The 27,087-nt window shown below is 44.6% G+C and overlaps 1 protein-coding gene across 1 annotated transcript in view; it reads right to left on the minus strand.

Moving 5' to 3' along the window:
• The window catches only part of ARRDC4 (arrestin domain containing 4), a 68,575-nt gene extending 55,124 nt beyond the window's left edge, over positions 1 to 13,451 (minus strand). Inside the window, exon 1 of the mRNA XM_040342352.1 lies at positions 12,406 to 13,451. Within this exon, the coding sequence (XP_040198286.1) occupies positions 12,406 to 12,667 (262 nt within the window). The 5' untranslated portion in view covers positions 12,668 to 13,451. The remainder of the gene's footprint in view (positions 1 to 12,405) is intronic.
• Between the last annotated feature and the right edge of the window lie 13,636 nt (positions 13,452 to 27,087).

The following is a 27,087-nucleotide window of genomic DNA, read 5'->3' on the forward strand; positions in this document are numbered from 1 at the left end:
GGACAATTGCACAAACTGTCCTTCTGAGGTCAAGCGAACGCCTCTGTCAGTGACAGACACTCCCGGCGGTTTAAAAATGCTGAGGACCGTTGGTGAGGTAGTTAGGGGCCTCAGCCGCGGAGGGGCAACACCCGGTTGCAGGAAGGCAGGCATCACCATGCAGTTCCCCTTCTTCCTTGCTGATGGGCGGTGCTCTGCTGGCTTGACGCAAAATCGTATTATACGTCCCGCGCAGGGGAGGATGGCTCCTCCCACTTGAAGAACTTGTCCAGACACGTAGTAGGCGCGTGCTATGCTGCACGTACGCCCAAGCTTAGCTGTGCGAGGTTAACTCCCTCGTAGCCGGACAGTTCTAAGTACACGACACTCTTCGCTCTTTAATAAATTGCTACTCACAATTTCCGTTGTCAATGGTAACAGCCAAAATCCCGGACGAGCCCCCACGTGTAGTGCTACCCCCTCAGGAGCCGCTGGTTGATGTTGGGATCGGAGTATTAAGTTACCTTTTCAGTGTTGTCTAGGGGTGTAGTTGATGAGTAGAGTAGTGAGCAAATGTCCAGTCGATGAATAAAGGTTTTCAAATGCTTTATTTCCAGGCCCAACATGGCCAACATCAACATAAAGTAGAGCAAAAAGGTTGATGAAGAGAGAAAGAGAACCTTGCAGTATCAGGCCTGGATATAAGGAAGAGGAATCCTGCTCTTGGTAATATAATAGTAGTAGTTATAGTTCGTCGCCACTCTAGCCAGAGTGGGTGAAGTGCCTCTGGACAGACTTCTGCCACAAGCCTGGCAGCCGAGGTGTCACTTTAGATTGCTGGGAGGAACAGGCCTCTGCCACAGACCTGGCTCTAGGGCCTCTGCCACAGGCCTAATACTTGAATGAGGTTAGCGGATCGAGCAAATCCTCCCAGTAGATTTAGTTAGGGTCACCGGGTGACAGTTGAAATGTACCTGTCAATGTCCCGGTCACCAGATCCCCGATGGCTCGTTCAAGCCCTGTTGGATAACCTGCCTCCGGGTTCTCCTCAAGCCGACCCCCCATCAAACGGCATACAGCCTGGGATCTCCTCAGTAAAGTTGGGAACCCAGTAAGTCACTGGGGCCCCTATCAGGAACATGGAGCTCCGTGTAGCATGCGACCCCGGCCTGGAAGGCCATCGCCGGGGTCCGTTGGATGCACACATCCTGAAGGTGGGTGCCGCACCTGGAACCTGGAACCCACGAAGAAAAAAAAAATGGCGTCTGCCACAGATATACTCTCCCCCAGCATGCTCCGTGAGGGAAAACTCCTCTAATTGGCTGTTGGGGAAAAGTGGCTCTGCCAGAACCCCTCTAGCGCCACCTGTCACCCAGGGGTGGAAACGACACCCCTGGAGCGCAGACTGACCTACAGGACAGTTCAGGAATGACAGCAGCCCAAATTTAACAAATTGCGAATAGGAGCAAAATAACTCTCCCATTCCCCACTAACTTTGGCGTAGTGCCCATACTGAAAGTAAGGGCGCGCTACATATAGGCACCCTGCAGCCTACAGGCAATACTGAGTCACCTACAGGCTCCCTGCGGCCTATAGGCAATACTGAGTCACCTACAAGCAATACTGAGTCACCTACAGGCAATACTACAGGTTCCCTGCGGCCTACAGGCAATACTGAGTCACCTATAGACACCCTGCAGCCTACAGGCAATTCTGAGTCACCTACAGGCTCCCTGCAGCCAACAGGCAATTCAAAATCACCCACAGGATCCCTGCAGCCTACAGGCAATACTGAGTCACCTACAAGCAGTACTAGGTTACCTACAGGCTCCCTGTAGCCAACAGGCAACAGCCTACAGGATCCCTGCAGCCAACAGTTTTCTCATCCTCTCATCTTTTTAGCCTTATCTTTTCAGTCTTTTCTCCTTCTCATGCCATGTACACATGGTCAGAATTTCCGATGGAAAAAGTCCAATGGGAGCTTTTCATCGGATATTCCGACCGTGTGTATGCCTCATCTGACCTTTTCCGTCGGAATTTCCGACGGACTTAGATAGAGAACATGTTCTCTATTTTTCAGATGGAAAAAATTCCGATCGGAAAATCCATCCCTCTGTATGGAATTCTGACAGGGAAAAAAACACGCATTCTTGGAAACAATTCGACGCATGCTCGGAAACATTAAACTTAATTTTTCTCAGCTCGTCGTTGTGTTTTACGTCACCGCATTCTTGAGGGTCGGAATTTGGTGTGACCGTGTGTATGCAAGACAGCTTGAGCGGAATTCCGTCAGAAAGCCGTCGGAAAAACCATCCGAGTTTATTCTGACGGGAAAACCGGCTGTGTGTACAGGGCATTAGTCTTCTCATTCGCCCAATCTTCTCATCCTCCTACCCCTACTCTTCTCATCCTCCTACTCCCACTCTTCTTATCCTCCCAATCTTCTTTTCTTCACAGTTTTCGCACCTTCTCAGGTTTCTCATCTCAGTTTTCCTATCATCTAACCTTTTTAGTTTTCTTACCTTCTCATTCTTTTCACCCTTTCAGTTTTCTCACCCTTCCAGTCTTCTCCTTCCCCGGTCTTTCTGTTTTCCCACCTTTCCAGTCTTCTCATCTTCTCACCTACTTAGTATTTTCTTCTCACCTTTATACTTTTCTCATTTTCTAAATCTTGTCACCTTCTCATTCCGTTCACCCTTTCAGTCTTCTCGCCCTTCCAGATTTCCCATTCTCCCAGTCTTTTCATCTTGTCACCTTCCCAGTCTTCTCATCTAAGGTTTTTAGTTTTCCCATCTTGTCAGACTTTTCACCCTTTAATGCCTTGTACACACTGACTTTTTCCATTGGAAATTCCTACCGTGTGTGTGCCCCATCGGAGAAATTCCGATGAATTCCATCAGAGTTTAAATATAGAACATGTTCTATTTTACTCCGATGGAATTCCGATGTGCTTTTGGCCAGGCAAAAGCCCAATCGTGTCTGTACGGGGCATTAGTCTTCTCACCCTTCAAGATTCCTCATTCTCCCAGTCTTTTCGCGTTGTCACGTTCCCAGTCTTCTCATCTTCTCACCTTTTTAGCTTTCTCATGTTCTCAGTCTTTTCTCCTTCTCAGTCTTCTGACCCTCGCAGTTTTTTCATCTTCCCAATCTTCTATCACTCTTAGGCCCCATGCACACGAGACGCTGGTAAACTCGAGTTCAGAGGCATTTGGGCATTTTTTTCAACTGCCCCTGAACACATTTAATGTTATCCTATGTGTCCATGCACCAGGGGCGGACTGACAACTCATGGGGCCCCCGGGCAATAGGAGATTATGGGGCCCCCAGGCTTAGAGATGGCCGCCATCTTTTTTTGATGCAACATGAATGTGGGCAAACCCATGCGGAGAGGCACCAAGCTCCGTGACATGCCGAGTGGCTTAGAGTTGGTGACCCACTAAATTCACCAGAAGCCTCTCATGGGCAAACAATTGCAGCCTCACTGTGCCCCATCAAATGCAGCCACTGTGCCCCATCAAATGCAGCCAACTGTGCCCCATCAAATGCAGCCAACTGTGCCATCAAATGCAGCCAACTGTGCCCCATTAAATGCAGCCACTGTGCCCCATCAAATGCAGCCAACTGTGCCATCAAATGCAGCCAACTGTGTCCCATCAAATGCAGCCACTGTGACCCTCAGCACCCCCCCCCCCTGTTGTCTGACCGACACTTGCCCCATCTTGGTGGCAGGTCAGGCAGTGAGATGTGGGACGGGCAGCGGCGAGCTGCTTACTCCCTGCATCTCTTCTTTTCTCCTGCTAGGCGTCCAATAGGAGTGCCTGTCCTTTCAGCCAATCACATGATGGGTATCAGACCCGCACTTCCTGATTGGCGGAGTGCCGGTTCATTGTTAGAAAAGCAAACATTAATTTGCTTTTCTAAACCCACCTGGATGGGCTCTGAGTGCTCTGCGCTCCAAGCCCACCCTAATGTGAAGCCTATTAGAGCCTATGGCTCTAATCAGGTGCTTCAAACCCCCCCCCCCCCCCCGCAAAGTAGGCACCCAGTGTCCTAAAAGGGGATGGACACCTGAATTGGGGGTGGCCATGGATAGATTCATGCAATGCATGAATCTATACATTCTACATAGAGGGGGTGGTGCCCTTAATGGATGGACCGCCCCCTGGTGTACACATGTACATGCACTGTATACATACACAGTGTATATTATATATATATTTTTATAGTGAGAAGTGCCATGCTTCTGTGCTGAACTTCTCCAATCTCTGCTACATCTCCCTACTCATCACCTGCCCACCAATACACAGGCACAGCCTCCTCCTCTCCTGTATTACCACATGTGAGCTGCTGGGGCACTACAAGTACCAGCATGGCAGAAGGGGCAGGAGCAGTGTGTTCTATCAGGATGATTTTTGGAAGATTTATCTATATATACACACACCAGCACTTTTTTTCCAAAAATCATCCTGATAGAACACACTGCTCCTGCCCCTTCTGCCATGCTGGTACTTGTAGTGCCCCAGCAGCTCACATGTGGTAATACAGGAGAGGAGGCTGTGCCTGTGTACTGGTGGGCAGGTGATGAGTAGGGAGATGTAGAAGAGATTGGAGAAGTTCAGCCCAGAAGCATGGCACTTCTCACACACAGATAAACGATCTAACAGCAAGAGGAGCCCTGCTGCTACACAGCCTCCCCCTCCCCCTCCTCACCAGGATAGGTAAGCACTGATAATACAATTCTTCCAGCTTACCTTTTATGAGGCAGCAATCCACCCCACACTGCAGGCTGTCCCCTCCTCCCTCTCATCTCTCCAGCAGTCGGCATCTCCTGCTAGTATGTCAAAAAAGCCGCGCTGGAGAAGGGGGCGTGTACACTGTGCTCCCATTGGCTGAGAAGGCAGTGGAGAGGCGGGGCAGCTACAATATCGAGATTTGTACATCAAAATGATGTCGGTAGTGGCCAATTCAGTGATGGATGTCAGAAAACACTGATTCCAACAAACTGTCCCTGCTTTTACCAAGGCTGCCAACCCTGATGGGGCCCCCTAGTGGCCAGGGGCCCTCGGTCCGTGCCCGACGGACCGAATGGTCAGTCCGCCCCTGCCATGCACACATTCACGTTTTTTTTGCTTTTTAAAGCAGTTGGGTTTAGGCTCGTTTTTTCAGACGCAAAATTTTGGGTTCAGACGCAAACGTTTTTGCATTTCAAAGCTTTAGGAGGGTCTACAATGTCTTTGTTATGAACGCTGATAGCCGCAAACGCGGTAAAACGCCGCTAAACGCGGCAAAACGCCGCAAAATTCTTGAGTTTACATGTGTTTACATTTGCTTCTCGTGTGCATGGGGCCTAAGTCTTCTCAGCTTCTCAGGCTTCACACCTTCTCAGTCTTCACAACTTGTCATCCTCTTTTTGCCTCACTTTTTTAGTTTTCTCATCTTCTCAGTCTTCTTACCAGTGGCGGCCCGTCCATAGAGGGCGCCCGGGCGCCGCCCCCCTCCCCCAGTCAGTAAAAAAAAAAAAAAAATTATAAAAAAAAAAAATGTTTTTTTCTTTTTTAAACAAGAAAAAAAAAAAAAAAAAAATGGTCCTTATGTGCACTGTGCCCGGCGGGCCGGGTAGCGCCACGTCTGTGCAATCACAAGATTGCAGGCGAGGCGCTACATTGGAAGGCAAAAAATGCCTTTGTGGCGTTCTCCATCGCGCCACAATTTCCGGCGCAATGGACTTTATTATTATGGCAGAGCGGGTGCACACGGCGCGCTATAGTGAACCAAGTCCGACGTCACTCGATGTACAGGAAGTGACTCTGCAGCTCAGCGCCCGTGTGGTCCCGACTCCCGGGACATTAAGGTATGCATCCCCCTCCGCTCCTGTGCTCATTACCGCCTCTTATCTTTACTCGCCCCCTCGGGACTTTATGTACATTACAGAGTCCCGAAAAAGTAGCCGCCAGTGCCACGATCCCCCTTCCCCCCCCCATCCTCGTTATTGCCTGTTTGTCTTTCATGCTCCTCTGCTTATTATCCTCTGCTCATTAATCCTATGTGCTGCCGAAATAGCGTCCGTCACCCCCCCTCACCCCCCCGCTTATTAACTAAATGTCTTTTACTGTAAAAGACATTTAGTTAATAAGCGGGGGGGGGGGTGACGGCCGCTATTTTGGCAGCACATAAGATTAATGAGCAGAAGAGCAGAGGGGAATGTACATGTAACATGTACATTCCCCTCTGCTCTTCTGCTCATTATTCTAATGTGCCGCCGAAATAGCGTCTGTCACCCCCTCCCCCACCTATCCCCCTTATTAACTAAATGTCTTTTATTTTAAATGTACATGTCTGCCAAAATTATAGCCGTCACTACCATCCCCCCAAACCCCCCCTCCGCGCTTATTAACCAAATGTCATTTATTTTAAATGTACATTTCTGCCAAAATTATAGCCGTCACTACCATACCCCCCCCCACCCCCCGCTTATTAACCAAATGTCATTTATTTTAAATGTACATTTCTGCCAAAATAGCGGCCATCTCCACCCACCCCCCCAACCCCCCACGCTTATTTACCGGATTTTATTTACATTTCTGCCAAAATAGCAGCCTTCAGCCCCCCCCCCCCCCCCACGCCCACTTATTTACAAAATTTCTTTTACATGTACATTTCTGCAAAAATACCAACCTTCACCCCCTACGCAAAGTCTTTCATTAGGGCCACAATTCACAGAATTATGGGTTCTCTAATGCAGTATGTCTACAGTCTCTGGTAATCTTGTGCAGTATCTCCGCAGTATCTGGTAATCTAATGCAGTATGTCCGCAGTCGCTGGTAATCTTGTGCATTATCTCTGCAGTATCTGGTAATCTTGTGCAGTATGTCCGCAGTCTCTGGTAATCTAATGCAGTATATCCGCAGTCTCTGGTAATCTTGTGCATGATCTCCGCAGTATCTGGTAATCTTGTGCAGTATGTCCGCAGTATCTGGTAATCTTGTGCAGTATATCCGCAGTCTCTGGTAATCTTGTGCAGTATATCCACAGTCTCTGGTAATCTCCTGCAGTATGTCTGCAGTTTATGTTAATCTAATGCAGTATGTCGCAGTCTCTGGTAATCTCCTGCAGTATGTCCGCAGTCTCTGGTAATCTCCTGCAGTATGTCCGCAGTCTCTGGTAATCTCCTGCAGTATGTCTGCAGTCTCTGGTAATCTCCTGCAGTATGTCCGCAGTCTCTGGTAATCTCCTGCAGTATGTCCGCAGTCTCTGGTAATCTAATGCAGTATGTCCGCAGTATGTCTGCAGTCTCTGGTAATCTCCTGCCTATTTAGAGTCCTTCATTACTAACAGTGTCATTTTTTTAGTTTGTTTGCGCTGATCTGTAAGGCTGCGCTATATACCATGATTTGTGATGCTGGGGCTATATACTCTGTCCTGTGATGCTGAGCTGTATACTCCTGACACTATGAGTGGAAGCAAGTGGAATACAGGGGACGGAGTGGGTGGATTCTATAAGTGGTGTGGCTTATTAGAAGTGGGAGGGACCAACGTGGAGGGGCGGAGTCTTGCGCCCCCCCATCCAAAAACTTCACCAGCTGCCACTGCTTCTTACCCTTTCAGTATTTTCACCCCCCCGCCCTTAACACATTTGAAGTAAAAAAAAAAATTCCAGGAACTTTTTGAAGAACTACCAACTCCCATTTCCCCCTTGCCTAGGCAAGATTTACAGTATGCTTGAGCTTACCCACAGCCCCCACCTGCAGCCTCCCAGGACACGTCCCAGGAGGCTGCAGGACCAGTTCCACAGAGCTGATGTGCCTTGGTGCGTGCCCAGTGAGGAACTGGCTGTGATAGGAGGCATCAGAAAATCACAATCAAATCCAAAATGGTGATGCCAAAGAGTGGAAACTTGGCAAACAATTAGCTGCAGGGAAGACTCCATAGGCTGGTAAATGTTTATTTATTAAAAGTCAGTATCGGTAGCTGCTGATTGTTATTTTCTTTCAAACCAGAGTGAAGTTCCTCTTTAAAGCGGAGGTTCCGCAGATTTTTATTTTTTTAAAAGTCAGCAGCTACAAATACGGCAGCTGCTGACTTTAAAAATGGACACTTACCTGTCCATTGCGCCCGCGATGTCAGCAGCCGATGCTGAGCAATCGCTCGGTCTCCGGCTGCTTCCACCACCATCGTCGGTGAGGGAATCAGGAAGTGAAGCCTGACGGATTCACTGCCCGATTCCCTACTGCGCATGCATGAGGATCGCGGCAAGCCATCACTGGTCCCCGCTCTCTCCTGGGAACAGTGTTTCCCAGAAGACAGCGGGGGGAGTGACATCACAGGCTGGATTTCCCATGGGGATCAGACCCGGAAGTGGTGCAAATACCTGTCTCAGATAGGTATCTGCACCCCCCTCCCCCCTGAAAGGTGTCAAATGTGTCACCGGAGGGGGGAGGTTCACTTTTTGTGTGAACCTCCGCTTTAACTACAATATCACTTATCACTGCTTAGTCACTGAATTAAACTGAATTGGGGAGGGAGTTTTTCCAAGGAAGCACTGTCCGCATGTTGCCACCAAGTCACACACTTCATGATAAGTCAACAATATCAGGTTGTCGTTTATAAAAGGTCACAGGAAAACCGGCATTAGTCTTCTTATTGTCTAACCTTTTTAGTTTTCACATCTTCTCAGTTTTTTCACCCTCTCAGTCTTCACACCCTCCCAGTCTTCGAAGCTTTCCAATCTTCTCACCCTCACAGTCTTCTCACCCTCACAGTCTTCTCACCCTCACAGTCTTCTCACCCTCACAGTCTTCTCACAGTCTTCTCACCCTCCCAGTCTTCTCAACCTCTCATGTTCCTCATCATTTATATTCCTTACAAGTTACCAGCATTTTCATGCTTAGTCTTACCTGCCCCCCCCCCAGGATTCCCAGATTATTTGTTTCACCTCTTTCTTTGCACCCCCAAGCTTTATGCCCTTTTCAGCATCTCCATGCTTAGTTCAGCTCATTAACAGCAGAGTGCCAAGTGATACACACAATGCCCAGCTACCAGACATAGGAAGTAGGCCGCCTCAATCGAGTACTTACACGTGGCTTGACCTGTCTACAATGAACACATTTCGGATACATAGGTGGCCTACTTCAGTTTATTCAGAAAACCCAAAGGAAGCAGATCTGCTAGGTGTTGCTTCATAGCTAGCTGCTGAGCCTGCACCATTGATGGACACTCTGGAAGAGAGGTTTGGACCCTCATATCCCCCCCCTTATCTACACCCCTGGCAGGTAGAGCAAGAAGATACAATAGTAGAGAGTGCTGAATATTTATTCCAGAAGAGCCCTTGCCTCCTAGGCTGGTGCCAGGAGAGGAGGCTGTGTTGAAGATATTTGCCTCCCAGAGGCCCTTCTAACTGTGGAGGGTCTTTGCTGAAAGAGGGTCTGGGCCTGGATAGTTTGCCCAGCTGGGGCAGGAAAATCAGCTGCTTAGAAATTACCTGGTTGTGGTGTACTATCTAAAGAGTACAGATTGAGGATTTTGGCTTAAAGGCCCCTAATCATGCACTGAATGGGATTGCATGGGCGACCTGTGTCCTAACACCCCCCCCCCCCCCCCATTTATTGTACTTTAATAAACTCTGTTTTCAAGTTGTACCTATAGGTAAGCCTATAATAAGGCTTACCTATAGGTACAGTAAATATCTCCTAAACGTGCGCTGCTTAGGAGCTATTTACTTTGTACTGCGCCAATGTTGTCATCGGTGCATGAGCTGTAAAGAAACGACCCTCCGTGCTGTTTCTTCACTAGCGAGTGCCGTCACTGGCGGCTCCCACGCACATGCACATGCACTCCAAATCTCATGGGACTAGCAGTGCCTTGGATCAGGGGGTCTCCAAACTACGACCCACTACAAGATTTTATCTGACCCACATCTAGGGTCAGTGGAGTATCCCGCAGACTCAATGGTCAGATGGAAGATTTAGGTAATTTGATCTCTGATTGTATTGGGGACCCCGATTTAGGAAGGAACTCCAATGGCAACTCTCATGTAAGGTGGGTTCTGAAGTGACCGAGATGTCATAGAGGAGTCCCAGTCTCTAAAAATGATAGGGAACAGTTGGTACCAGCTCCTGATCATGCGACTAAGGTGGCAGCCAATCACAGAGGTCTCGTGATTGGGCAGCCTTTCCTGACCCCGTTGTAAAAGGGATACCGGGCTAGGTGGGAAGGGGTTAAACCTGATTTTTAAAAACGTGGGCTTCTTCTGATTGGTACATTCTCAGGCTCAATTCACAAAGCTTTAACACAAGGATGAGACTCTTTATTTTAGCCATGTGACTGTCATCTTCAAATCTCAGTGGACGCTTTTTTAGAACATCTGTCAAGATTTTATTTGTGTCCCCATTAGGGAGATGCACCCTCTCTATTTGTCCTGTTTACCATTATCACCAAGAGTGAAAGTGAAAGAAAATCCAAAACGTTGGGTTGTCACCAGAACAGGAATAGAAGGGCAAATGTTTCAAAAGAAACACAAGTCCTGGTGATAAACAGGGATTTCTTCACTTTGGAAGGATTTTCTATCACTTCCTGTTTTGGTTATGGAACAGGAAGTAAAAGGAAATCTCCCCAATGGTACTCTATCCAAACTGCAAGCTCCTGCAAAATGTATGGTCTTTCGCATTTAAACATCCATAACATATAAGTAAAATTAATTAATATAATAATAATAATAATAATAATAATAATAATATTATGATCTAATATTTAAATAGATAATATTGGCTACCTTCCTTGCACTCTGCTTTTTTTTTTCTTGATTCACATGTGTACGCGTCAAAATGTATGTGTATATATATATCTATAATATCTATCTATCTATCTATCTATCTATCTATCTATCTATCTATCTATCTATCTATCTATCTATCTATCTATCTATCTATCTATCTATCTATCTATCTATTATATACTCATATATTTTTTAATGTATACATTCTTAAAGCCCAACTCCCGTGAAAAAATAAAGTTCTACCATGCAGTGGGGCTACGTACATTTAGGTCTAGGGCATTGGTCTCCAAACTGCGGCCCAGGGGTCAGATGCGGCCCTTTGCTTGCCTTTATATGGCCCTTGGGGCACTATTTCATGCACTGATACCAACAGTAGGGAATAATTACCCTTACTGACATCAATAAAGGGGCACAATGCCTCCCAATGACACCGATGATGGGGCACAATTTCTCAAAATGACACGTATGATGGGGCACAATTGCTCCCAATGACACATATGATGGGGCACCATGTCTCCCAATGACACTAACAATGGGGCCCAATGACTCCAATGATGATACACAATTATCCCAATGACACCAAGAATGGGGTCCAACTACACCAATGATGGGGCACTATTCCTCCCAATGGCACCTATGGTGAGGCACAATTTCTTCCAATGACACCAACAATGGGGCCCAATGACTCCAATGATGGGACACATATACTCCCGCTGACACCACTGATGGGACATTGTTTTTTCCCGCTGTCATCTGGACCTTTTCTACTCCCAATGGCCACAATCCGGCCCCCCGAAAGTCTGAAACTGGCCCTTTGTTTAGAAAGTTTGGAGACCCCTGGTCTAGGGGGCTACGTAAGGCACTTTTACTTACTTGCTCTTTCCTGCAGGAGGCGCTCCCCCATGCTCTGGCGGTGGACTGTCCCTTGGTTTTCTCACATCCAATGCAGGGCTATGGACCTCGCATTGGTCTTAATGACATCAGGACCTTAGACCGCCCAAGCATGAAGGAGAAGAAGATGCAGTAAAGCAGCATGGAGCAGCAGAGGACCAGTTAGGTAAATCATCTTTACCAAGTCCCCTACACCTAAATGAGCTCTTAACCCTCGCAATGTGGGCGCAGCCCTAAGGTAGAACCGTCAAGCTTCCTGAAGTTGGACTTTAAAGCGGAGCTCCACCCTAAAGTGGAACTCCCACTGATCGTATCCCTCCCCCCTCCGGTGTCACATTTGACACCTTACAGGGGGGAGGGGTCTAAAGACAGGTATTTGCACCCACTTCCAGCCACAGTCTACGGGCAGACTGTGGGAAGGACGTCACCTCCTGTCCCGTCCCCCGTTGTGCTCTGGGAAAACTTGGCTCCCAGAGCACAGCAGGAGCCAATCAGCAGGTGCAGCGCAACTCGCGCATGTGTCGTAGGGAACCGGGCAGTGAAGCCGAAGCGCCTCACTTCCTGGTTCTCTCACCGAGGATGGCGGGGGGCAGCAGAGTCACGAGCGATCGCTCGTCCTATGCTGCGGACGTGGCTGGACTCCAGGACAGGTTAGTGTGTCGATATTAAAAGTCAGCAGCTGCAGTATTTGTAGCTGCTGACTTTTATTATTTTTTTTTTCGGCGGACATCCTCTTTAATTTAATATTCTGCATTATTCCTCACCTGCCGATGCGACCAGTAATGAAATCCTCTCATTTAGGTACTCCACATGTTCTCCAGAAGGTGACGTATTTTGGTTCCCGTCTCCTCCTCTCCATTGGGTAAAGGACACCACGGCTCCTCCGTGAGCCCGCAGGTGAAGACCTAGGACCTCCGTCTCTTCCAGCAGCTCCAGTACCACCATACCAGATACCGATTCCCCACCTGAATATCCATTCTTTCTCTCATTTTCAATAACAACGCTCATCAGAAGTCCAACGGCCATTTTTCAACGGGTGTGATTAAGCCAAGAAACGGCTCATGGCTATGCCAGGTCATACAAGCCCTCTATGGGGAACAAATAAAAAATATGACGGGCAAATTGTGAATTTTGGTAAAATTATTAAGCGGCTATGTGCCGTCCTACGGGGGCAAAAACACTTCAGACAGGCCCGACCCAACTTGGTCACTGCTGCGTCTCGACTGTAGAAACCTGTTGATTATATCGGAGATAATAAGGTGGTCTTCAAGACTTTGAAGTGAGCAAGAGTTGGATGTTGGGTACAAGCCACTGCTGTCTGTCATCGAAGCACGGTGTAATAAGTGATCGCGACTAGGCTTTAAACTTTAACCGGTGACCAGCCAGGAATGCTCGGGGCAGTGGAAGGTATGCAGGGTGAACGTTCAGAACATGTGATTCTCAGATGTGTTCAAAACAAAGCCAATCTGGAGGACTTCCTGGTGTGTGAGAGGTGAAACGCTCTTCGTAAGAAGGCTGCAGGCGTTCCAAGCTCCCTGCTGGGTGATAATTGACTGATCTAAGTATTCAGCAAAGATCCTCCGGACAGTTCACTCTACTGACTTGTGGTCCCATGCAAGCCTGCTGAGTACAGGGTGTTCCTATAGTTCCCCAGCCCAAAAAAAACACCCCACTGTCATCCACAGCCCTTCCCCACTCCCTACTCCAGACCAATGGGCAGCCTGGATGACCTGAACCAGTCATAGATCTCTGCACAGCCTTCCTACAGCTCAGATGAGAGCAAAGCCGATTGGTTGGCAGCTAAAGTTTGTTATTGTGAAAAACTCGATGCATGCTGCAGGCGAGTGCTGAGAACGTGTCTGAGTCATGATCCCAGGCATGATCACCGAGGAAAGGAAGTGATAGGGGAAGAGGCATGAATGGTCTGTGTACATTCTACATGTACACAGTTCTTCAATCTGAAATAAATACATACAAATAAATAAACAGCTAACTGGATTCCCTAATTTATTGTATGTTACAAAAATAATTGTAGCAAACAAATGTTTCTAACAAAATATACATAAAGTAATAATAATAAACATCTATTACCATAATTGTAGTAATACAATCATATATCTATAATCTAAATAATAATCTGTACAACATCATTGCAACCTCAAATTATTAGTTATTGATCACATCTCTGTTCCTAATGTGTAACCTCATAGTCTGATCAATCAAAATACAATTGAAGTAATAAGATCATATATCAATATTCTAAATGATAATCTATATGACATCATTGCAACTCCAAATTATTAGTTATTGATCACATCAATTAATACAATTGTAATAATACGATCATACATCTATATTCTAAATAATAATCTATATGACATCAATGCAACCTCAAATTATTAGTTATTGATCACATCTCTGTTCCTAATGTGTAACCTCATAGTCTGATCAATCAAAATACAATTGAAGTAATAAGATCATATATCAATATTCTAAATGATAATCTATATGACATCATTGCAACTCCAAATTATTAGTTATTGATCACATCTATCACTATAATTGTAGTAATACGATCATACATCTATATTCTAAATAATAATCTATATGACATCATTGTGACCTCAACTTATTAGTTATTGATCACATTTCTGTTTTCTAATGTGTAATCTCATAGTCTGATCAATTAAAATACAATTGTAGTAATACGATCATATATCTATATTCTAAATAATAATAATTCTGAATAATAATAATAATCTATATGACATCATTGCAACTCCAAATGATTAGTTATTGATCACATTTATCACTACAATTGTAATACGATCATATATACCTATATCCTAAATAATAATCTATATGACATCATTGCAACCTCAACTTATTAGTTATTGATCACATCTCTGTTTTCTAATATGTAATCTTATAGTCTGATCAATCAAAATATAATTGTAGTAATAAGATCATATATCAATATTCTAAATAATAATCTATATGACATCATTGTAACTCCAAATTATTAGTTATTGATCACATCTCTGCTTCGAATGTGTAGTCTGATCAATCAAAATACAATTGTAGTAATACGATCATATATCAATATTCTAAATAATAATCTATATGACAACATTGCAACTTCAAATTATTAGTTATTGATCACATCTATTAATACAATTGTAATAATACGATCATACATCTATATTCTAAATAATAATAATTCTGAATAATAATAATCTATATGACATCATTGCAACTCCAAATTATTAGTTATTGATCACATCTCTGCTTCTAATGTGTAATCTCATAGTCTGATCAATCAAAATACAATTGTAGTAATAAGATCATATATCAATATTCTAAATAATAATCTATATGACATCATTGCAACTTCAAATTATTAGTTATTGATCACATCTCTGTTCCTCATGTGTAACCTCATAGTCTGATCAATCAAAATACAATTGTAGTAATAAGATCATATATCAATATTCTAAATAATAATCTATACGACATCATTGCAACTCCAAAATATTAGTTATTGATCACATCTATCACTATAATTGTAGTAATACGATCATATATCTATATTCTAAAAAATAATTTATATGACAACATCGCAACTTCAAATTATTAGTTATTGATCACATCTATTAATACAATTGTAATAATACGATCATACATCTATATTCTAAATAATAATTTATATGACAACATCGCAACTTCAAATTATTAGTTATTGATCACATCTATTAATACAATTGTAATAATACGATCATACATCTCTATTCTAAATAATAATTTATATGACAACATTGCAACTTCAAATTATTAGTTATTGATCACATCTATCACTACAATTGTAGTAATACGATCATATATCTATATTCTAAATAATAATAATTCTGAATAATAATAATAATAATCAATATGACATCATTGCAACTTCAAATTATTAGTTATTGATCACATCTATCACTACAATTGTAGTAATACGATCATACATCTATATTCTAAATAATAATCTATATGACATCAATGCGACCTCAACTTATTAGTTATTGATCACATCTCTGTTTTCTAATATGTAATCTAATAGTCTGATCAATCAAAATATAATTGTAGTAATAAGATCATATATCAATATTCTAAATAACAATCTATATGACATCATTGCAACTTCAAATTATTAGTTATTGATCACATCTCTGTTTCTAATGTGTAACCTCATAGTCTGATCAATCAAAATATAATTGTAGTAATAAGATCATATATCAATATTCTAAATAATATTCTATATGACATCATTGCAACTCCAAATTATTAGTTATTGATCACATCTCTGCTTCTAATGTGTAACCTCATAGTCTGATCAATCAAAATATAATTGTAGTAATAAGATCATATATCTATATTCTAAATAATAATAATTCTGAATAATAATAATAATAATCTATATGACATCATTGCAATTTCAAATTATTAGTTGTTGATCACATCTATCACTACAATTGTAGTAATACGATCATATATATCTATATTCTAAATAATAATCTATATGACATCATTGCAACTTCAAATTATTAGTTATTGATCACATCTCTGCTTCTAATGTGTAACCTCATAGTCTGATCAATCAAAATATAATTGTAGTAATAAGATCATATATCTATATTCTAAATAATAATCTATATGACATCATTGCGACCTCAACTTATTAGTTATTGATCACATCTATCACTACAATTGTAGTAATACGATCATACATCTATATTCTAAATAATAATAATCTATATGACATCATTGCAACTCCAAATTATTAGTTATTGATCACATCTATCACTACAATTGTAGTAATACGATCATACATCTATATTCTAAATAATAACAATTCTGAATAATAATAATATATATGACATCATTGCAACTTCATATTATTAGTTATTGATCACATCTCTGTTTTCTAATATGTAATCTCATAATCTGATCAATCAAAATATAATTGTAGTAATAAGATCATATATCAATATTCTAAATAATCTATATGACATCATTGCAACTTCAAATTATTAGTTATTGATCACAACTATTACCATAATTGTAGTAATACGATCATATATCTATATTCTAAATCAGGGGTCTTCAAACTACGGCCCTCCAGGTGTTTAGGAACTACAATTCCCATCATGTCTAGTCATGTCTGTGAATGTCAGAGTTTTGCAATGCCTCATGGGATTTGTAGTTCTGCAACAGCTGGAGGGCCGTAGTTTGAGGATCACTGATCTAAATAATAATCAATATGACATCATTGCAACTTCAAATCATTAGTTATTGATCACTATTACTATAATTGTAGTATTATGCCGCATACAGACGATCGGACATTTCGACTACAAAACCGTGGATTTTTTTCCAACGGATGTTGGCTCAAACTTGTCTTGCATACACACGGTCACACAAATGTTGTCGGAAATTATGAATATCAAGAACGCGGTGACGTACAACACATACGACGACACTATTAAAGGGAAGTTCAATACCAGTCGTGTTAGTAGAAGTTTGGTGAGTGACGATTCGCGATTTTCAGCCTCGTGCTTTTCAGTCCGTTACAGCGTGACGAATGTGCGATCTCCATTACGAACGCTAGTTTTACCAGATAGACAGATTCCGTCTTGTACTTGATTCAGAGCATGCGTGGAATTTTGTGCGTCAAAATTGTCCACACACAATCGGAATTTACGAAAGCGGATTTTGTTGTTGGAAAATTTGAGAACCAGCTCTTAAATTTTTGTTGTCGGAAATTCTGACAACAAATGTCCGATGGAGCCTACATCGGACAACAAGCTCCCAACTTCAAATTATTAGTTATTGATCACATCTCTGTTTTCTAATGTGTAATCTCATAGTCTGATCAACCAAAATACATTTGTAGTAATAAGATCATATATCTATATTCTAAATAATAATCTATACAACATCCTTGCAACTTCAAATTATTAGTTATTGATCACATCTATTATCATAATTGTAGTAATACGATCATATATCTATATTCTAGATAATAATCTATAAGACATCATTGAAACTTCAAATTATTAGTTATTGATCACATCTCTGCTTCTAATGTGTAGTCTGATCAATCAAAATACAATTGTAGTAATACGATCATATATCTATATTCTAAATAATAATAATTCTGAATAATGACAATAATAATAATAATAATAATAATAATAATCTATATGACATCATTGCAACATCAAATTATTAGTTATGGATCACATCTAATACTATAATTGTAGTAATACGATCATACATCTATATTCTAAATAATAATCTACATGACATCATTGCAACTTCAAATTATTAGTTATTGATCACATCCCTGTTCCTAATGTGTAACCTCATAGTCTGATCAATCAAAATACAATTGTAGTAATAAGATCATATATCAATATTCTAAATAATAATAATAATTCTGAATAATAATAATAATCTATATGACTTGATTGCAACTTCAAATTATAAACAAGACGAAAAATACACTAAAATGCGTGTTGTGCAATTATTTTTCTACGCAGGTTTTGTCTTCCTGCAACAAAACACGCTAAGGTGCTAAAATCTGTTACGTGAGCTTCTTTGGCACGTTTTTTCAAGTTGATGGGCTGTGGTGCCAACAACATAAAATGCTCATCAAAAAATGGGTTGTGTCGCTACACTCAGATACAATCGGCGGCTTCCCACTGCATCTCCTCCTCTGCAGCTTCCTCCTGCTTCTGCTCCTGGCCAATACGGTCGCTTTTGCGCTCAGCCAATCGTGTCTTGAGACCCACTTCCTGATTGGCCGGGAGGAGAAGGAAGGTAATAGTGAGTGTTAATTTGCTTTTGTCACACAACTGGATGGGCTCAGGGCGCAGTGCTCTGCACCCCGAGCCCACCATTTTTTAAGTCAATTGGAGCGACCGCCACTACAAATGCTCAGGGGGGGGAGGATATCCACACCAAGTGTGTGGATGTGGGAATTGAGTCATTTTTTTTTTTGTTCAACCTGCTGATGGAACAAAAAAACTGACATATTAACTGGTTGCCGACCAGCCGCCGTCGTTTACGGCGGCAGGTCGGCTCCCCTGCGCGAGAGCCTGTAGCTATACGTCGGCTCTCGCGAAGGCCACTAGGGGCGCGTGCGCTTCCCGACTCCCGTGCCCGGCGGGCGAGATCGCCGCTGGGCACACGCGATCGATCGTTACAGAGCGAGGACCGGGAGCTGCGTGTGTAAACACACAGCTCCCGGTCCTGTCAGATAGAGAAATGCTGATCTTCTGTTCATACAATGTATGAACAGAAGATCATTCATTTCCCTCAATCAGTCCCACCCCCCCACAGTTAGAACACACCCAGGGAACATACTTAACTCCTTCCCCGCCCCGTAGTGTTAACCCCTTCACTGCCAGTGGCATTTTTATAGTAATCCAATGCATTTAAATGCCAATGGTCCCAAAAATGTGTCAAAAGTGTCCAAAGTGTCCGCCATAATGTCGCAGCACCGAAAAAAAATCGCGGATCGCCACCATTACTAGTAAAAAAAAAATATTAATAAAAATGCCATAAAAATACCCCCTATTTTGTAAACGCTATAACTTTTGCGCAAACCAATCAATAAACGCTTATTGCGATTTTTTTTACGAACAATATGTAGAAGAATACGTATCGGCCTAAACTGAGGAAAAAAAATGTTTTTTTAATATATTTTTGGGGGATATTTATTATAGCAAAAAGTAAAAAATATTCATTGTTTTCAAAATTGTCTCTCTATTTTTGTTTATAGTGCAAAAACTAAAAACCGCAGAGGTGATCAAATACCACCAAAAGAAAGCTCTATTTGTGGGGGAAAAAGGACGCCAATTTTGTTTGGGAGCCTTGTCGCATGACCACGCAATTGTAAGTTAAAGTGACGCAGTGCCGAATCGCAAAAAGTGCTCTGGTCTTTGACCAGCAATATGGTCCGGGGGTTAAGTGGTTAATGGCCAACTTTCCTGTCTTGTGTGAACTTTTGTAGGGCATCGACCATGGAGACTTAATGGGCTAGATTCACATACAATGGCGGATCTTTATGCCGGCGTAGTGCATCTTTTTTCCGCTGCACCGGACCAGCGCGGAGAGGCCTGTACATGATTCACAAAAAAATTCTCACCCAGATGCACCAGCGGGGCGTATTTTAGACGGCGTAAGGCGGCGTAACTGTAAGTGGGCGTCACCCTATGCTAATGAAGCTCCGACCATGGCGCAGGGAGATACGTCGGGCGCAACTTTAACTGCACATGCTCAGTGACATCGACGGGCTGACTGCCCCCATCTGCACATGCTTAGAACTGCGCCCCGGCGTGACCCCTAAGATACGCCGGCCCACTGCCTCCACCCAGTCCATAAATACACCCAGACATGCGCCCTACAAGTGCAAAAGTACCCAAGCATTTTTGGTTCCTGCTAGGTCTTTTGCACTTGTTTTTTGGGGGAATTATGGCTGCTGGAGATCCTCTCCCGTGCCCTCCTACGTGCCCGTCGACGCAGTAGTGCTATGACCACGGCTGCCCCTGGCATGTTGGCACACAGATGTGTTGTCCAGCAAGTGTGGTTGCTCAGGTCGTCTGTAACAGTGCTGCTGCAGCTGCTCTCCAGCTGACTTGTGCAAGTCTGGGGCAAAGTTACCCCTGCTTTATGAGGGGTAACTTTGCGCCGGAATTTCCAGTTACGCGCACCGGGAGTAGCCTGCGCCGGCCAAACGTACTTTTCTGAATCGGCGTATCTCCCTCATTTGCATATTTAAAAACAAAAAAACATGGCCACGCCAGATCCGTCCAGCGTAAATATGCGCCAACGCCGCTCCGGCGTAGAAAAGTTACGCCGGTAGGAAGAAGTCTATTTTGAGGCGTATCTGGTTCTGTGGGTACGGCGCAGAGATACGACGGTACACATTTAGACTTACGCCACGCATCTCGAGATACGCCGGCGTAAGTGCTACATGAATCTGGCCCAATATGTTTGATTGAATTGCTGGTTAGTTTCCTGGAAATGTCCATGCACTTTTTTCTGAAGTTTTGGCCCCTTGCACGGGCATACGTGTTGTTATTATTCCAGTCCACGTTTTTTTTCCGCACAACAGACCTAAAGCTTCAGATAAAAAGCAGAAGCTGGTCTTGTTAATTACCTGGAAACCAGCAATGCTGGACAGCCTTGAAAGTGCCCAGTCTGGCTATTTTATAACTGCACGCTTGTAAAGAATAATGGACGGCTGCATTCAGTTCTAAGCTCCTTTATGTTTTATTGTAAAGCTGATTCAATCAGAAGTTGACCTTGTTCGGTATACATAGCCATAGTGTAGCCTACGTTCTTCAAAAAGTACAAATAATACGTAAAACTAAAAAGCAGAATTTGTAAATAGCTATTCATGTTTTTTTTTTGTTACTTCAATGTGTGGTATGCATTGTGTGCTTTTATATTATTATATTATACTGTACTCCATTCCATCGTCCTCATCTCACCATGCATTTGCTCCCATTGTTCTATTTTCCTTACATATTAATGGTATGAGGACAAATAGAAAGGTGAAGGTTGAAGCAACCTGAGTCAGAGAACAGAAAGACAATCCACAATTGCACCACACACACAGAGCTAAGGGAATAATATCACAGGCTATAGAAAATTATAAAATGTACCTTTTACAGAGTCAATTAAGGTAATTTTTAAAGCTGAAGGTCTTTTACCTTAATGCATTCCCTGCATTAAAGGGGTTGTAAAGGTTCATGTTTTTTCACTTTAATGCATCCTATGTATTAAGATGAAAAAACATCTAACAGTTATGGCCCCCCTAGTCCTCCCCCCCCGTTTTACTTACCTGAGCCCGTTCACCTGCTGCGCTCGCCCCCGACGTCCTCTTCTCCACTCAGTCTGGCCATTGATTGGCTAGAGTTGGATGGATTGATAGCGGCGCAGCCATTGGCTTGTGCTGCTGTCAATTACATCCAATGATGCGGCGCACCGGGGGGCGGGGCGTAGTGAACGGCTATGGCCGCTGGCTGTATCACGGGAGCACGCCCGCAAGAACTAACCACCATGGGAGAGAGCTCCCATGAAGGTGAAAAGTTCTTGCGGAGTGGAGCCGAGACAGCCACCGAGGGACCCCAGAAGACCAGGTTCGGGGCCACTCTGTGCAAAACGAGCTGCACAGTGGAGGTAAGTATAACATGTTTGTTATTAATAAAAAACAATCCTTTACAACCCCTTTAACCTCTCCAATACCCCCTTCCTGCCCAGCCCAAATTTCAGCTTTCAGCGCTGCTGCTACCTGAACGACAATTGCGCAGTCATGCACCACTGTACCTATATGAAATGCTTAAAAAGACAGATAGAGCTTTCTTTTCGTGATATTCAATCACCGCTGGGTTTTTAATTCTTTGCTAAACAAATGACAAAAGCGAAAATTTGGAAAAAAAAAAAAAAACATTTTTCTTATGCCGCGTACAGACGATCAAACATTCTGGCAACAAAACTGTGGATTTTTTCCAACGGGTGTTTGCTCAAACTTGTCCATGTGCCCTGGTGTGCTATGTGCTCCGTGTCCTGATGTTCCCTGATGTGCCCCGTGTCCTGATGTGCCCTGATGTACTTTGTGTCCTGATGTTCCCTGATGTGCCCTGATGTACTTTGTGTCCTGATGTGCTATGTGCCCGTGTCCTGATGTGCCCTATGTGTCCTGATGTGCCCCAGGTCCTGATGTGCCCTGTGCCCCGTGTTCTGATGTTCCCTGTGCCCTGATGTGCTCCGTGCCCTGATGTGCTATATGCCCTAATGTGCTCCGTGCCCTGATGTGCTATGTGCTCTGATGTGCTATGTGCCCTAATGTGCCCTGTGTCCTGATGTGCCCTGTGCCCCGTGCCCCATGTCCTGATGTACTCCGTGCCCTGATGTGCTATGTGCCCTGATGTGCTATGTGCCCTAATGTGCCCTGTGCCCCATGTCCTGATGTACTCCGTGCCCTGATGTGCCATGTGCCCTGATGTGCTATGTGCCCTGAGCCCCGTGTCCCGATGTGCCCTGTGCCCAGTGTCCTGATGTTCCCCATGCCCTGATGTGCCCTGTGCCCCGTGTTCTGATGTGCCCTGATGTGCTCCGTGCCCTGATGTGCTCCGTGCCCTGATGTGCTCCATGCCCTGATGTACTATGTGCCCTGATGTGCTATGTGCCCCATGCCCTGATGTGCCCCATGCCCTGATGTGCCCCGTGCCCTGATGTGCCCCGTGCCCTGATGTGCTATGTGCCCCGTGCCCTGATGTGCTATGTGCCCCATGCCCTGATGTGCTATGTGCCCTGTGGTGCTATGTTTCTGTCCCAAGTGGAGGGGCTTCTCCAACAAAGTCTGCAGGAAGGCCACCATATTTCCTCTGATCAATAACCTGTACAAGAATAATATTACACCTTTCCATCCACTCCAGAAGGGAAGCTTTATTGTCCTTATTCAGAGAATTAATTCAAGCCTCGCTTTTCGCGTTCATCGTGGTGTTGTCCATCATTACAAAATGATTTGCTCTCCCCATGGGATCAGAGGCTGAACTGAGCTCTTTACCATTCTCTGCCTGGAAAAAGCAGACAAGATCCCCGGTCTCCTCCATGGGCCATGATCTTTGGGTAGGAAGCTTGCCCCTAGTCTCCTCCAATGTCCCGGTTGGGTCTGTCACAAGCCTTTTATGATTATTGGATACCAGGTTGCCGACCTTCCTCAAAATTTTCCACATAGACAAGCCTATAAGCCTATTGATGCACAGTGAAAATCCTTCCTTCCTTCACAACATTACAGGAACGATACAACCTGCCTCCACACGCTTTATTCAGTTATCTTCAAATGAAACACCTTGCACAATCTATCTCTCCCCGTCTGACCTTCTTCTCACCGCCACCGGTTTCGAAAAGCTTTGCATTACGGAAGCAACCTGCAGAGGAATTCATCTCAAGTATAAATCAACTCTTGGTGACCCAACAGGCTGACACACCCTTGAAACACGACTACATGAGTAAATGGGAACAGATACCGAGCAAACAATTCTCTCCAGAGAAATGGAGTATATTTTGGAAGAGAGCCTACAAAACCTCTACCTGAACGGCTTACATGGGAAACCAGTTCAAGATCTTATATTACTGGTATCACAGCCCTGCCTTTCTACACACTCTCAATCCCAACATATCTGGTCACTGCCGGAGATGCCACAAACAATCAGGAACACTTTACTACCGTATTTGCCGGCGTATGAGACGACTGGGCGTATAAGACGACCCCCTCATTTTCCAGCTAAAATGTTGGTTTTGGGATATATTCACCGTATAGGACGACCCCCTTCCTACTAGTCATGCCTCGCCTCACTGTGCCATTACATGCCTTACTGTGCACCATTACATGCCAGACTTTGCCACCATTACATGCCAGACTGTGCCACCATTACATGCCTCACTGTGCCATTACATGCCTCATTGTGCCACCATTACATGCCAGACTGTGCCACCATTAATTGCCAGACTGTGCCACCATTACATGCCTCACTGTGCCATTACATGCCTCACTGTGCCATTCCATACAGACTGTGCCACCATTAAACGCCAGACTGTGCCACCATTACATGCCTCACTGTGCCACCATTACATGCCAGACTGTGCCACTATTACATGCCAGACTGTGCCACCATTATATGCCTCACTGTGCCACCATTACATGCCTCACTGTGCCACCATTACATGCCTCACTGTGCCACCATTACATGCCTCACTGTGCCATTGCATGCCTCACTGTGCCACCATTACATACCTCACTGTGCCATTCCATGCCAGACTGTGCACCATTACATGCCAGAATGTGCCACCATTACATGGCAGATTGTGCCACCATTACATGTCTCACTGTGCCATTACATGCCAGACTGTGCCACCATTACATGCCAGACTGTACCACCATTACATGCCTCACTGTGCCACCATTACATGCCTCACTGTGCCACCATTACATGCCTCACTGTGCCACCATTACATACCTCACTGTGCCACCATTACATACCTCACTGTGCCATTCCATGGCTCACTGTGCACCATTACATGCCTCACTGTGTCACTGCATACCTCACCGTGGCATTGCATGTCTCAACAATCCCTTACCTTATCCCTGACATGCAGAATCTGTCAGACCGCGGCCGTCCATTTTTCAAAAGCCGCGCCTCCTCCTCGCGCTGTTCCGTGATAGGCGGAACACTCAGCTTCCCAGCAGACACTGTGTTCAGTGTTCTGCCTATCATGGTTACCCTCTTGGCGAGACCGAGGATGAGAGGGCATGCGTGATAGGCGGAACACTGAACAGAGGCTCTGCTGGGAAGCTGAGTGTTCGGCCTATCACGGAACAGCAGAAGGAGGAGACGCGGCTTTTGAAAAATGGACGGCCGCGGTCTGCATGTTAGGTTACCGGCGTATAAGACGACCCCCGACTTTTAAGAACAATTCCATGGGTTAAAAAGTTGTCTTATACGCCGGAAAATACGGTACATATTTTGGACTTGCCCAAGGATAAAGTCATTTTGGCAAATATCGGAAGCCCCAGTCTACAGTCTCCTTCAAACCACTTGAAGACCAGGGGTTAGATTCAGATAGATTAGCGGATCTTTAGATCCGCGTAATCTATCTGATTTACGATCCGCCGGCGCAAGTTTTTGAGGCTAGTGCTGTATTCAGAAAGCACTTACCTCAAAACTTGCGGCGGCGTATCGTAAATCCCCCGGCGGAATTCAAATTCCGCGGCTAGGAGGCGTCTACAATTTAAATCAGGCGCGTCCCCGCGCTGATCCAACAGCGAATGCGCCGTCCGCGATTTTTAGGTCACTAGGACGTCATTGGTTTCGGCGTGAGCGTAACTTGCGTCCGGCCGTATTCTGAATCGACTTACGCAAACGACGTAAAAATTCAAAACTCAGCGCGGGAACGACGGCCATACTTAACATAGGATACCCCTCACATAGCAGGGGTAACTATACGCCGGAAAAAGCCGAACACAAGGGGCCAGATTCATGAAGCACTTACACCGTTTTTTTGGTAGATGCACGGCGTAAGTGCAGATTTGCGCCGGCGGATCGCTGTGCCTTACCCAGAGAACCAGATTACGCCTCCAAATAGACTTCATCGCCTCGGTGTAACCTTTCCACGCCGGCGCGGCGTTGGCGCAGATTTACGCTGGTCGGATCTGGCGCGGCCATGGTTTTTGTGTTTTAAATATGCAAATGAGGTTTTTGGGCCGATTCATCAACTTAAGCTTGACCGGCGCAGGCTACTCCCGGTGAGCGGAGCTGAAATTTCCGGTGCAAAGTTACACCTCATAAAAGCAGGGGTAACTTTGCACCAAACTTGCAGAGGTCAGCTGGAGAGCAGCTAAAGCAGCAGCGTTACAGACGACCTGAGCAACAACACTTGCTGGACAACACATAGAGGCGGTCCCCATGTTGGGAGAGGCCCTCAATAATTACAGCCCTCTCCTCTGGGCTGAAATTGGTCATCCGCCCACCTGAGGATTCCTCATCAGCCATAACTGCCCCACCACAATGCAAACGACCTAGCTTAGAAAAAAAAAAGCTTCAGTACATTTGCACCTGCAGGGCGGAAGTCTGGGCTGATTCATGGACTGGGCTTTGGTAGTGGGTCGGCGTAGCTCAGGGATCACGCCGGGGCGCAGTTCTGAGCATGTGCAGATTGGGGCATTTACCCCTGGATGTCACTGAGCATGTGCGGTCTAAGATGCGCCCCGGCGTGACCCCTGCGCCACGGTCGGCACTTCATTAGCATAGGGTGACTCCCAGTTGGCCTTACCCCGCCTTACGCCGTCTAAAATCCGCCCCGCTGGGGCATCGTAGACAAAAAAAGTTTCTTGAATCACCTAACTGCCTCTCCGCGCTGGACCGGTGTAGTCTAAAAATGATGCACCACGCCGGTGCAAATCTGCACCATTGTTCATGAATCTGGCCCAAGCAACGTAAAAAAAAAACGACGGGCGGGCGTTCGTTTCTGAATCGGCGGAACTCCTTATTTGCATATTCGTCGCGTACAAAAAACGAAACGCCACCTAGCGGCCAGCGGGAGATTGCAGCCTAAGATCCGACGGTGTCACCTACACCTGTCGGATCTTAGGGAGATCTATGCGGCTGATTCTATGAATCAGCCGCATAGACCCGACCGTCGGAACTCAGAGATACGACGGCGGATCAGGAGATACACCGTCGTATCTCTATCTGAATCCGGGCCCAGGCCTTTTTCTTTACATGAACAAATCTGTATTTTTTGCTAGAAAATTACTTAGCACCCACAACTTTATATAATTTTTTAGCAGAGGTCCTAGAGAATAAAATTGTGTTTTTTGCAATTTTTTATGT

The sequence above is a fragment of the Rana temporaria genome, chromosome 3, assembly GCF_905171775.1.
Source record: "Rana temporaria chromosome 3, aRanTem1.1, whole genome shotgun sequence".
Classification (NCBI taxonomy): Eukaryota; Metazoa; Chordata; class Amphibia; order Anura; family Ranidae; genus Rana; species Rana temporaria.